The sequence below is a fragment of the Chenopodium album genome, chromosome 9 (genome assembly GCF_948465745.1).
Source record: "Chenopodium album chromosome 9, dcCheAlbu1.1, whole genome shotgun sequence".
Classification (NCBI taxonomy): Eukaryota; Viridiplantae; Streptophyta; class Magnoliopsida; order Caryophyllales; family Amaranthaceae; genus Chenopodium; species Chenopodium album.
This window is the reverse complement of record NC_137842.1, coordinates 70213810-70232241: the sequence shown is the minus strand read 5'-3', so window position 1 is coordinate 70232241 and position 18432 is coordinate 70213810. Positions and strand designations below refer to the sequence as shown.

The following is an 18432-nucleotide window of genomic DNA, read 5'->3' as shown; positions in this document are numbered from 1 at the left end:
GAGAAACAGGGGATAGGAAAGGGGTTTTATAAAAGAGGGAAATATTTGTTTTGGAGGGAAACTTTGGAGCCAAAAATATGGGCAATTTAACCTCAATACATATATGTAACCGTAACTTTTAAAAGTTAACGGCCAACTAACGTTTTTGTAACAATAAGGTTACGTTTGTAACTTTTTAAGAGTTTGAGGCTACCATTGAGAACTGGAAAAAAAATTGGCTACCATTGAGAAAAAGCAAAAACACAAGGCTACCAGTGAGAATTTAAAAAAAAAAAGAGAGCCAACAGTGAACAGGCCATGCCTAAAGCGTCAGTGATTTATGACATGTTATCTAAAAACTAAACAAATCACCAAAAACCAATAGTTTTCAATTTTAGCAATTTTGTCAAAATCTCCTCTCTCTAAGAAACTGTGACCACTAAAGCTCCAACAATGGCGATGCCTGTCGTCAACACAGAATACCTCAAGGAAGTCGACAAAGCTCGTCGCGATCTTCGCGCTCTCATCTCTGCTCGCAACTGCGCTCCTATCATGCTTCGTCTCGCGTAATTCTCTCTCCTTTGACTTCGTCAACCTCCTTCGAAATTGGCCTTGATTTTGACTTCGAATTCTCTCTGTAGGTGGCATGATGCTGGCACGTATTGCGCGAAGACGAAGACCGGTGGTCCGAATGGTTCGATTAGGAATGAGGAAGAGTGCGCTCATGCTGCCAACAGTGGTTTGAAGAAAGCTGTTGATTGGTGTGGTATGGATTTTCTTGTTTTTGTCGATTAATTTCTGTATATCATGCCAAAAACTTTACAAATTAGGTAGAAAACTAGAAATTGAGCTTAGATTAAGAATTACCTCCATTATCTGCTGTTTATTATAAGATATATGTTCTACACATTTTGATATACACAAATGAATTCAACCTGAAGGTGCACTAGGTTTTGTCTAATCGGACTGTTTGATGCTAAGTTGCTAACGTAGTTTGGCCAATTTTACTTCTGTTTAGTAGTATAATTTTTTTTTTTTTTTTTTTGAATTGCCTGAAAACCTAATTTCGTATCAAAGTGTCGGATGTTGTATGAAATGTCTGTTTGTTGTCTAATTTTGCAAGAATGAGATGATTTTTTTTTTTCTTCTTCATCTCATTTGATCATCTTTTTGAAGTGTAAAGGTAATTTGGGAATTGGTTGAGTGATAGAAATTGTCTTGTAATAATCCTGTTCCAAAATCGTGTTAGTATGTTGGCATTTGGCAGGTTAAGTGTAGGATATTGTTGAATTATTGATATGTATATAACCATACTAGACATTGGCTGTGAGGCCTGCTGATTCTTTGGAGATTTAAAACTTTCACATGCCTGAGAAACAAAAGAAACATCTAATCGAGCATGTCATATCTGTGAACCGTGCATTTTGCTGGTCACGAGATTCACATGCATGGAACTATGGCATTGATTGACACAGATGTTGTGATAAAATTCTTTTTCTTGCGTAGCTAATACTTTCCTTGCTGTGGTGTTGCCGAAAGTTTTTTTCCTAGCTGAAGATCTTACTTCCGGAGAAACCAAATTAGATAGTGGACATAGATTATTATTGATGTAGATGACTAAGACATTGTTTAAAAAAGATGTATCATATGTATTGCAACCAGTTTTCTGGTTTTTAGCAGTTAGAGGTAGGCTTGCTTGAATATATATTAGACAGCATAGAATGACTCGTTATAGGTGTTATAACTGAAAGACTTATTTGAACTTGAATTAATACTCTTATATGCTCTTCTTTTCCTCTTTCCTCTCTTGTTTTTCTGTCCTCAGTAGTTGAATTTGAATTTGAGCCCTTGAAGCATCTGAGGATTTTGAAGAAGGTTTGGGCACAGTGAAATTTGTGGTTGTTATAGAGTCTACTAGTAGATTTAAATTTGAATTGTGTTAATTGCTTGCTTGCATGAAGAAGTTTTTCAACGGTTCATACCTTAATGCTGACGGACCAAAGTTACTTGGTATGCTTTATGATATAATGTGTAGTACAGGAACGTGAAATGCTACCTGTGGTGGATTGGTTATGAATAATAAACAAAAACCCCTCCTATTATGCGGTCATCGCCCATCGGCTTATTGAATATGGTCACAGGGCTCTCTGAATTAGGACCTGTTTTGGAACATATGAATATGGTTTGAGTAACAGGGGTCTGTACCACATTTACAACATTTTTTTTCTCTTTGCATTTAGTAGCAAGCATTTTTTGAATAAGGCCAGATTGCCTGGTTGTTCATAATGTCATAAAGACCTTCTGTTACATTAAATAAATGCTGATCTCTAAGAAAAAAAATCTTCTTTAACTACACAAAATGGTGCTATATTTAAGCTGCTGAAGGCATGAGTATATTCTTGCATTTGCCTAGTGAAGTATAAGTTTCAGAAATTACTTTATTTGAACAGCCAGGAGGGTGGAGATGACCAAGCATCCTCATAAATTGAAGAGCCCTGAATTCCATATAAAGAAAAAATGATACAAGCAAGTTGGCGCTACATTTATAATTGATATTAAATTCTTGATCCTGCTTGGTTCCTCTCTTGTATACTCTCCTTGGCCCTTCAGAAATTACCACTTTTATAGTCTTTGACTAAGAGGGGCCTTAGGGGTAAAGCTGCATACATTTAAATTTCCTAAGATCCTGCTTCAGCTAGATTACGATCAATTTTAGATGTTTTATTGTTGTTCTGGAGTACATACCTACCACGCATATGCTTGTTTTACTTGTTGTCATTCTATCTTTATCTTCTCATTACTTTTATGGCTCAATACATCTCATTGATTTTGTCTCCTTTCTCTTTTGCTTAATTTCAGAGGAGGTGAAGGCTAAACACCCAAAGATTACATATGCAGACCTCTATCAGGTGATTACTCATCTATAGATGTTGAGACTTGAAAAGTTAAAAGAATGTTTTATGCTTACTGCCTGACCACCCAACCCCTCAATGAAATGGAATTCTGAGATTTAGGAGATGTTTAATGCAGTAAAAGTTGGTATCACAATCACATTAGTTTTATATACCCTTTGTCTATAAATAATATTCAGATTGTACCTCGTATTTAAACATATAACACAATTTTACCCTTTGCACTCCAATATTCTTTTCCTTACTCAATATCTACAACACTATATTAGTAAGACTAATGGCAAATCACTGCCAATTTAAGACATGCGATAAGTCACCACATCCAAATTTTAGTGTGCTTGACAATGAATTCTTGATGGAGTATATTCATATATGCTTTTTTAGTTTACTATGAAATAGTGTTCTTGGTAATTGTAGTGAGTGATGATTAACTGTTCTCCCCTTCCCAATCAATTCCCTCTTAAGTCCAGCCTAGTTTAATTGTCGCACTTATGGTATTGACCCCTAGTACTTTATTACCTCCAAGAGTTGGGAAAATTATGACTTATACATACTCCATCCATATATAATTGTAACAACCACCTTTTCAGAGTGTTTCATGCAATAAGCTATTGTTGGATTATCATAATTCTGATGTAAAATGGATGTAATGGGAGATAGTGAATGAGAGAGTGTGGGATCCTAACTCTTGGAGGTAATAAAACACTTCGAAAAGGTGGTTGTGACATTATATTGGGACAGAGACAAGTCATTATAGCCAAATTATAATGTTGGAACTATATGCTCTCTATATGTCATGTAATCTTACACGTCTAATTAATTTTTTACATCTAATTTAATCATCCTCTAAGTATCCGTGTACTGGTCAAAAAATAAAATGCCTTGTGTTCAAAATGGAGTATTTGTTAGTGACTACTAAATCAAACAAGGGGGTTCTAGGTCTAATGGTTTATTTGACGTAGTAAGAAACAAAGATATAGCTTTCAAGCCATACAAACGCCTTCCCTGTAGTTTTGGTACATTTGGTTTTGTGCCTTTGTGGGGTTTGGTTTATGGGCATCATTGGTGCAGAAGCTGGAAGAATGTCGTGGTGTTGACTGGTAGATTGGGCTTTGTGCTACTTTGCTTGCTGACTGATTTTTAGCATGTCTGGCTCTCAGCTATTACTGAACTGTGCCCTTTATCCCTTTTTTATATCTAGAATATAGAATATTTTTAGGTATAAATTTCAGAAATGTGTAACTGAAATTTTCTTTTTTCCTTTGCAGCTTGCTGGTGTTGTTGCAGTTGAGGTCACTGGAGGACCTACAATTGACTTTGTTCCTGGTAGAAAGGTGTGTAATTTTGGAATTTAAAACAGAACTAGTTATAGGATCTCTTCAGTTTGCTAAGATTTCCGTTAATGCATTCCAGGACTCAAATGTGTGTCCCAAGGAAGGGCGACTTCCAGATGCCAAACAAGGTTTTGAAAAAATTTCTTTCAGCATTTTAATCTGTCGGGTTTCTAGTGTTAAGAATGCATATAGAGTGATGTTATGTCTATGGTCTATTGATCTGTGTGAATTACATGAAATCTAACATTAGTGATAATTGGGATTTGGGGAACACAGATTTTCTTTGAGGTACTCACTATTCAGTATTGTCATGCAACATGCACTCCTCTTCAGCCAGTGTAGAGTACGCCAATATTGCATTCTTCTCTTTGGCTTTAAAAGGAGTATCAGGAATGGATAAATTTTGCTGCTGTCTTAAGGATACTGTTTTCACTTCTGTAGCTTATTCTGTTTTCTGTTTCTGTGTAGTAATGGGTGTTTTTTTTTTTTAATTGTTTCTTACATTGTCTCGAAGAAGTGTGTCCAGACTACAGGATCTTAAGCAACTTGTTATTCACCTTTTACTTGCTTCACATTTTAAGTAAAAGATGATATACAGTCTATATTAACAAATAATATAAAATGGAATATTTTCAATCAATTTGGATTGTTGAAAGTGGTAGAAATTGTGTAAATGACATTGTACAGTCGTTTATGCTTCATTGGGGCTGTAGAAAATTGTAGCAGCACTGTACTTGATTACTAGCTTGGAAATTTTTTATTAAAACAAATACTCCGTATGATATGTACGGTGTGTTTTGAAAATGTCACATTCTCGTTGCTACTTAATTTTTTTACTGAATCAGCTTTCCTCACTGGTTGATGATTCATTTTGTTGATGACGCATTCATTATAGGTGCACCACATCTGAGGGACATATTTTACAGGATGGGTCTCTCTGACAAAGACATTGTGGCCCTATCAGGGGCTCATACCCTGGTAATACTCTTGCTAGCTTTATCTCAATTTGTGCCATAGGGATATGCACTTACACTTTGGCTTTGCTATTGGTGACTTAGGGAAGGGCGCATCCAGATAGATCAGGCTTTGATGGCCCGTGGACCCAGGAGCCACTCAAGTTTGATAACTCCTATTTTGTGTAAGAGATGATTTTGTAAATATTTTTGTGTAGACCTTTCCATTAGTGAAGTGGGCAGTTTATCGAGTATCTGCTGTACTTTGTACATAGTGCAATGCCATTTAACATCTCTTCTCAACAGGGAGCTTTTGAAAGGAGAATCAGAGGAACTGTTGAAACTTCCTACTGATAAAACTTTGGTGGAGGATCCTGCATTTCGCCCTTTTGTGGAATTGTATGCTAAGGTATATATTTTTACTTTATGAGCTTTATATTTAAGTTGTTTGTATATGGTTTATTAAAGAGATCACATGGAATTCAAAGAATATTGTTCAATGCTTGTTTGCATAAAGTGTTTGTTGAGCTTAAGTATTACTAGCTGGTTGAAAAAAAAAAAAAAGGTTTTGTTTGACAGTCATGTTTATCAATCAAGTCATTTTTGCGCTCTAATGTTTTTGATATAAAAACTGTTCTCTTTCTTAATTTGGTGATGAAATATCTTGAATTAGGATGCTGCAAACACCCCCCAAGAAGTAATTAATATTTGTCTTTAAAGCTCAAAGTGCTTTTACTAGTTACTACTTATTTGGGACATGAGTTGCAATTGCATTCTGTCGCACTGATAGAGTGATAGATATCTTCCATTGTTTTTTATCCATGAATTCCCTAGAAAAGCCTTATATTATTTTTAGCTACCATGCTATTGTTTTTAATAAGGTGATTGGTTGATCTTCTGCAGTTTAACTGATTTGACCTTGTCCCAATCTATTCATAGACTAGGATTTTTATATAGTTGCTAATACTGGATTATATAATACTTACTATGACAACAAATATTTTTATTTTCAGCCTCTTTTATTATCTGCATTAAATTCTAGGTTGTTCTATACTTCTATGCTTTGATTGGAGCGCCCTTCCAAAGAAGTTATTATCCTGATTCCTGAGCTGATATGTCTGGACTTGCTATATCTGAAAGTTTATATGTAAATTTGCCCGATTTCTTGGTAATCATACTAATTGTTTTTGGACTTTCAGGATGAGGATGCCTTCTTCCGCGACTACGCAGCGTCGCACAAGAAACTTTCAGAACTAGGATTCACTCCAAGCGGGGCCAAATCATGCTGCCCCGACTCCACTGTACTGGCTCAGAGTGCTGTTGGAATTGCAGTTGCTGCGGCAGTGGTCATCTGTAGCTACATCTATGAAATTCGCAAACGTGCAAAGTAAAGAGACTACACAAGTAAACATTATTCATATCCTATTGCATACCTACCAATCTGTATGAACTAGTATTCATCATACATGTGAGATTTATTACTCATATCATGTTCATCTAGGAATATCCATCATATCAGTACAACAGTACTCGCTAACCTTCTATCTATAATTTAAGTGGCTGTATGAACTGGCTAGAAACTATAAGTGAAACGATATAAAGAGTAAAATAAGTTTGCTTTGGGGGGTTCCCATACTACTATATATGTTGTTGTTCTGTTATTTCCAGGAAACCGGGTAATATCGACACACCCTGTGATCCTACTGCGAACGTCTCATTTGTTCATGTATGATCTAGCTCAAGTATGATTTGTTCTCCCCCCTACCCTCTTAAGAATATAAAAATAAGTAATCGTACTCGTTGGCGAATGATTTGGAGAAGCTTAAGAGATGATTAAAGGGGAGTATAATTGGTAAAAGCAGAGTTGGAAGGTGAATGAATGATAAGTGAGGTGGACTAAAGAAGAGTGAGATTGAAATGTGATGTTGTGGATGGATGTCGTTATCAGTTTCAGTTATTAAAAGAGTCGTTAATAATCAATACTAACAAATTGGGTGTTTAGTATTAACAAGTCACGTAGAAGCTTGATAAATATTGCCTCTTTTTAATTTTTAATTTATTATTTAATAAAAGAGGAAATGATAATAGAAGAAGTGGGTCAGAAAAACCTGATTATTCCAACAAGTTTTCTGGTGTCTCACATGGGGTAAAGGACAACCTAAAATTATGTTAGGTAGATGTTTAGTAGAAACGATATCTTTCTTTTTTCTTACTCTTTATTTTTATTTTTTTTTTAGAAAAAAAGAAAAGAAAATACAATTAATCTCTCTGATATGAGTCATCATCTGAGCCTAAGCACATGACACCCACGTGTAGATGAGTTGGGTGTCACTTGGGTAAGTTGGTAGGCTAACCCACCCTTCACATTCTTTGATTCACGAACACCGCTCTCTCTCTCTCCTTAAAAAATTGAATTCAAGTGTATCCAACTTCCACTAAACTCCCATTTTCATGGAATTTGTAGGATCTACTCTTCATTTTTGGCGTTTATTGAAAACTATTTTAATTTTTTACTACTACGTTGTTTTTGTCCGCTAGTATACTTTATCATTCCTCTACCTCGTCCAATCTTCGTGAATGAGCTCTGGACTAATCCACTTCTAGGTGCCAAAAAATCCAAATATATTATACACTTCAAATGTAATCCCTCGGTCTCTTATTTACATATCCGTTTATATTTTTTCATGAAAATTAAGGAAATTAAAGATTCATTTAAATCCCATCATTTTTTTTAATTAAATGTAAATCTCATAATTAAAAATACAATTGTATATGTGGGATTCGGCTTGAGAGCTTGCTAGTTGAAGATGGAAAACTTTTTATCTTCTTATAATTTTAACAACAAAAATCACTTATAAAAAAATTGTTAGAAACTCGTATGGGTCATATTCAAGCGCTTTTGTCAACTTAATTTATATTCCATGATAGATTTAGCTATCTAAGCTGTTTCTTTTTACCAGTTTTTTTTTTATTGTTCTCAACTTATTTGCATTTATTTTCTTTTAAGACTTTAATTTTTTTTTTTTTTTTAAATTGTGAATTGAACTTATGTAGTCTTCATTCCATTTTTTTAGTCAAGTACAATTGTAAAACTAAGATGAGAGGAGCATATACGAAGTACTCCGTATATTTTTTGACTGCAAGTACATACAGATAAACTAGAAGGATCTATCATGACTATCTATTACACATTTCTGGCTGATATTCAGTTCATGGGCTAGTGTGACGTATAACCTTATGATTAATTTACTACAATGCAATAGTAGAATTTTGGCACCTAGCAGCATGCAACTAGAGCTGTTAAATCGGGTGTAAGATGTTACGACATAAATAACTCAACTCGATCACTCCGACTCCAGGAATGATTTTCTTCCATGGATGCCTGTTGAATTCTTTTTTTTTTTTACCACAGCCTGTTGAATTCTGACGGAGATGAATATAAGCTACACCTTTTGTATTTGAACCAACACAAAACTATAGCCTAAGTTATCTACCTAAAAAAATGTGATTCTATTCAAAAGTTTTACTTTAAAACATAAAACTTACATCTCCAATTAAAAAAGGAAAAAGGTCCAATATTTACAAAATTCCTCACGTCAATTCTCCAAGATAATCTTTCTGTTTTAGGTTGTTTCCTGTGATTAAAAAAATGTGGAGGAAAATAAATGAGTGTAAAGGTCGGCTAAGGATAGAGACTAGGATGAGGTAGCCATGACAATTAGTTTGGAGTTGAAATACCTAACTGATAGTGACTTTAATTGGTCATCTCCCCTACAAATTAATTAAAGCTTCATAATTTTTTATAAAAAAAGGCAAGATTAATACGTGAAGCTACTAATCATCTTTTTGAACAGTCAATTCTTTCTTAATTTAGTGTAATTTAGGGAAGTTTGTATAAGAAAACAAATTTAGTATTTTTTTCAATTATAATCCCCCTATAATTTTTTAATTAATTTATGTGAAACAACAAGATCTGGATAAGTTCAAAATAATAGAGATAACGATAATTAGGTGAAAGGAATAATAATTTTGATAGTAAAAGAAGAAGGTACACATTTCAGCATCTTATGATAAATCCCAAGATAGACTAGTGGACAGTAAGATGTGGGTGAAGGAAGTAGGTGTAATCAAAACAAATTCAATTACACCATCTTCTTCATGTCTTCCTCCTTCTCTCTCTCCTACCTAGCTACCTCTTCCTTCATTTGCCTCTTCAAGAATTTTTTCAAATTTATTAAATCAAGGGCAACAGAAATACTCACGAGTGAATTCGCTCACCTGAATGTGTAAATACTCGATTCAATATAATTGTCACATTGTCTCATCTCTCGCTACACCTTAATAAAATACATTAACTTTTTATATACATACAAAATTATGGAAATTTATTAGATAACATAGCAACTAATAAAAAACAGAGGAATAAGTCGCAGGAGTAACATATTCGAAGGACGCAGTATTTAGTTTAACATCATTAACCTTAAGAATTGTTCACATTGACCAGTTGACCCTAGTGGGCCACTTGTTGGTTTTGGGGTTCAATGAAAAAATAATCCACTAGAAAAGAGAAAAATCAAGTTGAGGGTAAGATAGTTGGGGGGGAATGAGAGAGAATAGTAGGTACCAATATTTAGGGTAGAGGGTTGGGGAACACAGGAACAAGTAGTTTTCAAATAAAGGAGGTGGAGGAAAAGATGGAAAAAGGTCTTATGCATCACTAGTGGTGGGTAACTAATTATTCTACAAGATGCAATTAGTAGGGACTAGAATAAGAGTAGTGTGATTAATTGTTTTGCGTACAATTTGTGACTTTTACTAATTGTCACTCTAAATTACCTTAAAATCACTTCATTCTTCATATACAAAGTACTAGAAGTTAGTTTGATCTTATCGTATACCGATTTCAAATAAGAAAAGAAAATTTTAAAGAGTGGATAAAAGATATCATTTTATAAACATGTACTCGGTAGATTATTGCTCTGGTGATTTGATTTTATGTATTGGATGACTTTACCGCAATAACTCTTAAAAGTGGAGCAATTTGTCTACATCGATAAGTTGGTTACTACTTCCTTTGGAAAGAGAGAGAGAGAAAGAGAGTGTGACAAAAAGGGTGAATCAACCTCTTTTCTCTCTGCCTTAGAATCCCCTAACCCTACCTACATTACCAACTTGCACCACAAGGATGAGAAGGGAAGAAAAGAAAAGAAAAACGAAGAATTATTGATGGAAAGTGGAAGGTGAAGCAAATTCCCACACACAAAAACAATCACAATGCAAGCAAAGAGTAATCTTAATCTTAACACCCTTCATAATAATAATAATAATAATAATAATTTGCCTTTTTTTTTCTTTTTTTTTTTTTATATATTTTTTTTTATGTTTGCTTTTGTCATCAAACTAAGCCTTGCTACTTTGTTCTATTGCCCTTTTAACCCAACTCCTCCAACCCCTCTTCTAGAAACTTAATCTCCCTTTTTTTCTCTTTCTAACTTCCCACACTATGCATGATACATCACCAATAAAATAAAAGAACCACAACAACTACCATTTTTCTATTTTCTCCAATATTACTATACACTAGATTGCACATGTCCCTTTCTCTTGGGCCTATTTTGGTTCCTATACATACACCTAACTCATAATTTCAATTGACATTTTTTCCCAAATTATAATTTTCAACCAAAAAAAAATAAAATTGAAACCATTTAAAAGCTTACTCCGTATAATATATATACGAGTATATGCTAGATTGAAATGCATGTAATGCGTGATTCATATTTTCAAAAACATGTACGACAACTCATAGTATTAAATCATAAAACACCTTAAGGTTAGAGTTGATGTCGTTCCAAAAAAATTTGATCACGAAGTGTATACTCCATAATAAAGATCGTAGAGATTTTTTTTTTTTTTGAGTTATATAATTAATAGAGAATTAGACACTTTTTGAAATTTCTTCTTTAATTTAATTATTTTTTCTCCTGCGATGTTGTCAACTCTTCTTGTAGCCTCATCTTATAAGTTGTTGCTGACATATACATATGGGGAGGATGGCGAGTTCAAATAAAATTGTCTTAGTTCTTTACTCAAAGTAGTGGTATTTAATACAGTCAATTTTGTTTCTTAGTTTATTGTTCTAGACCTCAACCATTTTCTTTTTCTTTTTCTATTTTTCTTTCTCCAAAAAGAAAATAAATTTTAATTTGATTAAGTCAAAGAGAAGTTATTGATTGCTCTTAGCTAGCTACTCAGCAAGACAATAATGAGATAGAAAATACAGTTAGAAGAAAAAAAAAAATTGCTACTTTCCATTTATTATAAGTACTACTACTTTGTAGTATTACATCTTGTCAAAAATAGATTAATTAATAAAGTCGTTTATAGAAAGAACTTCAAGTAACATTGGCATTTTAACAACATCCGAAAATGTATATATGGAATACAGAGTAATTATTTAGGTTATAATATCGCTAAAATCTCTTTGGATATGCAACACTTGTGACTTGTGTTTGTTACGATGACTTTGGAGGCTTGACTAATCTATATATATACACGGAGTGTTTAACAAAATATTTCCCAAATTAATTTATGGTTGAACATATTTTTGATCTTTAACTCGAGTTCAATTAAATTGAATGATGTTGAACATGAATGTAGTAATACTATTCAAATTCAATCAAAGAAGTTTCAAATGATAATGGATATAAAAATTAAAATACAGAATTGTTTTCTCTTCTTCAATGGAAACAATCAATACACATTTGTGTTTTCATGATCTCAACAGTATGAAACCAAAAATAGGGAGAAATTTTAATTAATTTCTCTAAATAATGTAGGGGTTTTTTTTTTTTTTATTTATTATTATTATTATTATGGATTGAAATGTTAAATTATGAAGATAACACATGTCCCATTTGATTTCTACAAGTATTTTGTAATACTATGATTGATGAGAGTACATCTTAGCCACATTACTTTGTTGTTATTCAAATAATGTATTATTTGAACAGCAATAATAAGAGAAGAAGTAATACTATGATTTAGAAACTTAATTTATCCAAATAGAAAAAAAACAACAATCTTGATTGGAGTATCAAGTGGATCTACCTATAATTTCTTAAACTCTTAATACAATGAATAAAATAAAGATGATAGGGAACATACCCACTAGCCTAAAATGGAGTTAGTTCCAACTACAAATAATATTATACTAGTAACATGTTTTCTGGTACTCTTCTTGCTTAGCTTGTTCCTCACTTGGTCTTAGTGAGCTTAATTAGAGATTTTGAGGGCCTAACCAAATCATTATTCTTAATCCCAAAAGTGGTTCAAAGCTTTTAGACTTGCAAATAAATGCCTAAACTAGATCTCATACATTGTCTCCACTCTCTTTTTCTTTTTATACCTAGTACCTTTTCTTTTTATTACTTTAAAATAGATATACATACATTATAATAATTTTAGTATTTTCCATCTCTATTAAATAAAATAAAAATTTAAATTATATTTTCATACAATAACAACATATGTATATACTAGACATAAATGTGTAATCTTTAATTACTTTACACCTAACTTGTGTTTACCTCTAATTAATGAATCTTTTTCACTCTAATTTCTGACCTAAATAAATATATTTATATTTATGTAATCTATTTACATTATTATTATGAAATGATATTAAAATATCATCAAAAGAGTAACCCCATCAGCCACTCTCCCTCTAACCTATCTCACCAACTCACATCTAGAAGCTCTTTCTCTCTCTATACTTTCTCTCTCTATACTTTCTCTCTCAATCCAAATCAATACCCTATAAAAACCCCTTCAATTCCTCAAAAGGGGTCAGCTTTGTTGCTTCACCCAACTCCCCCCTAAATTAGCTTTTGCTCATCATCATAAAGTATTTTACACCAACAAAAAAAAAAACAACTAAAATTGACAAAAAATAAAATTTCTCCAACTTCAATTTTTCCCTCCAACAATCTTAAGATTATTTCATAATTTCCCAAAAAAAATAATAAAAATTTGGAAAATTTAAAAAATGGGGAGGTCCCCTTGTTGTGAGAAAGCTCATACAAACAAAGGAGCATGGACAAAAGAAGAAGATGATAGATTAATTGCTTACATTAAAGCTCATGGTGAAGGTTGTTGGCGTTCTCTTCCTAAAGCCGCCGGTCTTCTCCGGTGCGGTAAAAGTTGCCGGCTCCGTTGGATTAATTACCTTCGTCCTGATTTGAAAAGGGGTAATTTTACTGAAGAAGAAGATGAACTCATCATCAAATTACATAGTCTTCTTGGTAACAAGTAAGTCAAGATTTCAACTTTTTTTTACCCAAAACAAAACAGAGTTTTTTTTTTTTTTTTTTTCTCTTTTTTTTCACTATTTCCCTCCATTTTTTCAAGTAATTTAATGGGAATTTTTTTTACTACTAATTTGGTGGATTGAAAAAAGGGGTTTGTCTCAATATTGTTTCTTGAATTTGGGAAAAAAATAAATGGGTTTTATTTAGTGAAACAAGAAAAGACAAATATAGAGTATGAAAAATGTCAACTTTTTCCTTAAAGATTGAATTTTTTATTAAAATTTCTTGATACTCATTTGGAGAAACTAATGAATTTTTTGTTGTTTTAGGTGGTCATTGATAGCAGGAAGATTACCAGGAAGAACAGACAATGAGATAAAGAATTATTGGAATACCCACATCAAAAGAAAGCTATTAAACAGGGGAATTGACCCTGTTACACATAGATCACTAAATGAAGTTGTATCAAATCCAGAATCTTCACCAACAACAACACCAAATTCAACAACAACAACAATCTCATTTTCTGCACCAATCTCAATTGCGAAGAAAGAAGAAGTTTTGGGGTTAAAAGACGAGATTTTGGGGTTAAAAGACGAAATTTTTACTAATAATCACATGTTAATTGAAGATGAACAACAACAATCTAGAAGAAAATTTACAGAGAGATGCCCTGATTTGAACCTTGATCTTAGAATTAGTCCTCCTTGTCAACAGCAACAGCAAAATACAGAGTTAAAAACAGGGACAAGAATTTGCTTCACTTGCAGTTTGGGGTTGGAAAATAGTCAACAAGACTGTAATTGCAGTCAAAATATTAATATGGTTGGTTGTAGTACTAGTAGTAATAATGGTACCAATATTTGTTATGATTTCTTGGGGTTGAGAACTAATGCTGTTTTCGACTATAGAAGTTTGGAGATGATGAAGTAAATTTTTAATTTTTTATAATTTTTGAGGATTTGTTTGTTGATCGATCTTAGATGAAAGAGAATATGCTACAAGTACTAAGAAAAAGAGATTTGTGGTAGTTCTCAACAAATCCGTTTAGATATATACAACTTCTGTAATTAGTTGTAGGATGTATTAACATAAATTTGGGTGATTATTTACTAGTACTATAACAATAATACAGATTATAATTAGGTTGTTCATTAGGATTTTATGTGTTTTCTTGTTAGTTTATCTTAACAATGCGTATAAAAAAGATTCAATTTCACGTACAACACTGTAAGAGAATGAGTATATGAATATCATTGACTAGAAATACTTCGTATAATTTTTAGATTTAGACATTTGGTACAAGTGCTTAGTAATGTGTTTCTAAAAAATCAATTTTAAGGCGATTCTGTCTCTCTTTTTTTTTTTTATTACTAAGGACATAACATAGGAGTGCTTGAATATTCTCAATTATACTACGTATTTCATTTGGGTCTAGTTACTCGTATTAGCAATGTGTGAAGTAGATTGCAATAAGGACATAAGGAAGTGTCAATTTACCACCAACCTCTAGTCTATTTCTACTTCACTTAGGTTACTTGAACAGTAGAAATCTTTAGAGAATTGATTATTGTGGTGAAGTGAAAGTAGATTAGCATATCATAGATTCATAGAAACAGTTCAGAATTTTAAGGTTCTTTGTAAAGATGTTGTTGGGTTAGAAAGGGGTCTTGAAGATTTGGGTCTATTATTGTGGGTTCATGACTTTAATTAATGTTGGGTGTAATAGGCTCTTTAATTTTTATGGTGTTTTTGTGAGTGATTACACAACACTAGCAACACTACCTACTTCAATAATCTTTCTTTTATCTTTCCTCGTTGAAATGTAAAACAATGCAGTATACTTCATATATATATATGATCTATATTTGAAATTTCAAAATATTTCATTTACAGTACATGCATTGATGCATGTTTAGGGGTATCTCTGATCTTTCACAACAAGGTGTGATTATTGGACATGTATGTATACTTTGTAATTTTAATTAATTTTAATGGTAGGAAAATGAAGTATTTAATATTAAGCTAAGTCACGTAACATACTTAAGGCAGGGTTGATTTCAAGGCCATATAGAATTTATCATTTTAAGATGAGGTGGTGGTTGTTGAGAAGAATAATAATAATAATTATTATTATTATTATATATAATTGCAATAATACAATTTATGTTGTATATAAATTTATTTTGTTGCATTTTGGCTTTTTTAATCTTAGAATCTTAAGAGCTGTTTAGGACAATTTTTTTTTTTCAATGATATGACTATATAATTAATTGATTAACATAAAAAAAAAATTAATTGATTAAAATTATTATTGTATAAATGGTTAGTTATGGCGGTGTATGTATGCTTATACAATTTTTTATTATTATTTTTTTTTTTTGAATAAGTATGCTTATATAGTTATATGTAGGAATATTTTTCCAAGTAGCAAGTAAAAGATATATAATTTGATAATTAAGCTCCATAGTCAAAATACATTCATTAAAGTTTTTCCGATCCACATATACCACAAATTAAATTTTGGCTCAATAATTTTGTCAATAGAGATCTAGTCGTACATATGTATATATTAGCATGGAATCATGGATAATTATATTATTCAGAAGATTATTAGCAATAATAATTAAGGCACTTGCAAAGAAAATAGATCTAAACTTTTTAAAAAAGGATAAATTATTTGAAATTTGAATGATTAACCAAGTGAACGAACCGCAATAGATTAAAAAATTTGTACATGCATGATATGTACTCCGAATTTTGATATCTACCAAAGTTGCTATTACGTATATTGGAGTATTATTTATTAAGTTTTGTTTATTATTTTTTATTTTTTTATTTTTTTATTTTTTTTTTGGGGGTGATGAATTTGTCTTTATTAGGAAAAGGGTTTGATAGTTGATGTCATATGATGGATAAGCTCTGAGAGGATGAGAATAGGTGTTGGATACACACACTCCTTCTTACATTACTTATTGCATTAACAATAAATTAATGGAATTTTATTAAATAAAAGGGTTAATCTGCCTGATTTAGTACCCTAATATCTTACCTAATCATCATATTAACATCCAATCAAACCTGTCTTTTTAGTAAAACTGAAAGAAGTGACGAATCCTTGTTGGCTTCATCTCTTGCGTGCGTTTTCTTTGAGCTCCTTTTCATCTTTATTATTTTTATTATTAATTACTTCCTACAAATAATTGAAGGAGTATTATATTTCACAATATTCTTACATAAGACGGTTTGATTAGTTCTATTTTGGAAGTCCAAGCCAAGTACTGCATACTAGCTAAATATATACTTGGTATAATAATTATAATTAATTCGTAGTAAATTTTGTTAATGGTTACACAAAATCAAATTAAAAGTTGTACAGAATCCTTAAACTAAATTTAAAGAATTATCCAAAGCACTCTAGTCTTTATGTGCGGTATTATTATCATGATATACCAATCAATAATAATTTAACATAATTATCCTCTCTTTTTGATGCATACAACTTTTTAAATCAAATTTTCACCATTATTGACATTTTACCGTTGTAGTTTGCTTCACTCATTAGGTTAAGTACGTATTATTACTCAAATTATACGTATTTTTAATGTTGATGATGACTTGATTAGAATATTGGCTCAGTGTTAAAAAATAGAAAGATGAATAGTTCAAAATCATACATATGTACTTTGTATATATAAACCTCAAATACCTCACATATACCTTTTCAATGTAGATTAAACATACAAGATACAACCTAGATTTTTATTATTGAATAAGACTCAAATTTTCCTTGTTAATCAATTCATTAGTTTCCACATCATATTGAATGGATCATTCAAGAGACATAATGTGTACAATGTAATTATTTGACCAATTATATACTACTATATAATCCTGAAAGTTAACAAAAAGTATAAACTAACCTTTTTTTTTTTAAAGGAAATTTGATGTAGATGTGGACACGTGGGTATGTGAATTGAAGGATTAAGTGATTGGCCTCACCTATATACATACCTAATTAGAAGTCAATAAGTTGACCATCAAAATTAAGTGATTGGCTACCTTCTATAATGGTTTCCTCGTGATCAGGATTCAATTTCTAAGATTGGAATTGCTATTAATCAAAACATGCAACTATTTTATACGTGCTACGTAGAAAATTACACTCTATTTTTTTTAATTTTTATTTATTTATTTATTTATATGTTTTTTTTTTCTTTTTGAAAGATAGAAAATTACACTCTATAGTCAATATTTATTTTATCTCTTAGGTGAATAATTTTCCTTTATTTTTTTCAATGTAGTGACATTTTGGGTAGGCGATTATGATTGATCATTATATTGAACAATATGCAATCCGAGTGTACCTCACAATCTTCACTTGAGATTTGTTGTTTCAAATTCAACATATTATTAAATGGTCAAAGACATCAAAAACATATTTTTTGGTCTGATTGAGATTTGTTGTTTCAAATTCAACATATTTGTAGATAATTTTTCGTTACCACTTAAACCGATAATAATGGATAGTAATAATAGAAATTTATGAAAAAAAAAAAAGAAAAAAGAAATATGTGGCGAAAATATGATTGGAATCTCCTAAATTTCAACAAGATATTTTTTCTTACAAAATCAAATTACTTCATAAATTCAAATTTGTTTATGTTACTATCAATTTATAATTAGGAAATTGATTAACATTACTCCATATATTTAAACCTGTTTACAAAATTAAATTACTCCATATATTTAAACTCGTTTACATCATTATTTTTTCTTTTCATTTACATACCAAACATGAATACATTATGCAAAAGTCAACCATAAAAATGGCAAAATTCATGTGTATTTAAGCTAGTTTATATATTACCTGCCCAAAAAAAAAGTTTATAAATTATCTGTACAGAAAAACTTTAATGGAACTTGATACAAACATACACAAATA

The 18432-nt window shown here is 31.5% G+C and overlaps 2 protein-coding genes across 2 annotated transcripts; both read left to right on the top strand.

Moving 5' to 3' along the window:
* Positions 1–351: 351 nt before the first annotated feature.
* LOC145559079 (L-ascorbate peroxidase 3-like) lies at positions 352–6819 on the top strand. Its single transcript, XM_081620485.1, has 9 exons — positions 352–545; positions 621–745; positions 2839–2888; positions 4160–4225; positions 4305–4353; positions 5121–5203; positions 5284–5363; positions 5485–5587; positions 6378–6819. Exons 1-9 carry the CDS (start codon positions 433–435, stop codon positions 6567–6569), a joined length of 861 nt encoding a protein of 286 aa, XP_081476611.1. The 5' UTR covers positions 352–432; the 3' UTR covers positions 6570–6819.
* A 6201-nt stretch (positions 6820–13020) lies between these two features.
* On the top strand, positions 13021–14641 carry LOC145559078 (myb-related protein 308-like). The gene is made up of 2 exons (XM_081620484.1): positions 13021–13488; positions 13817–14641. Exons 1-2 carry the CDS (start codon positions 13226–13228, stop codon positions 14418–14420), a joined length of 867 nt encoding a protein of 288 aa, XP_081476610.1. The 5' UTR covers positions 13021–13225; the 3' UTR covers positions 14421–14641.
* The last annotated feature ends 3791 nt before the right edge of the window (positions 14642–18432 follow it).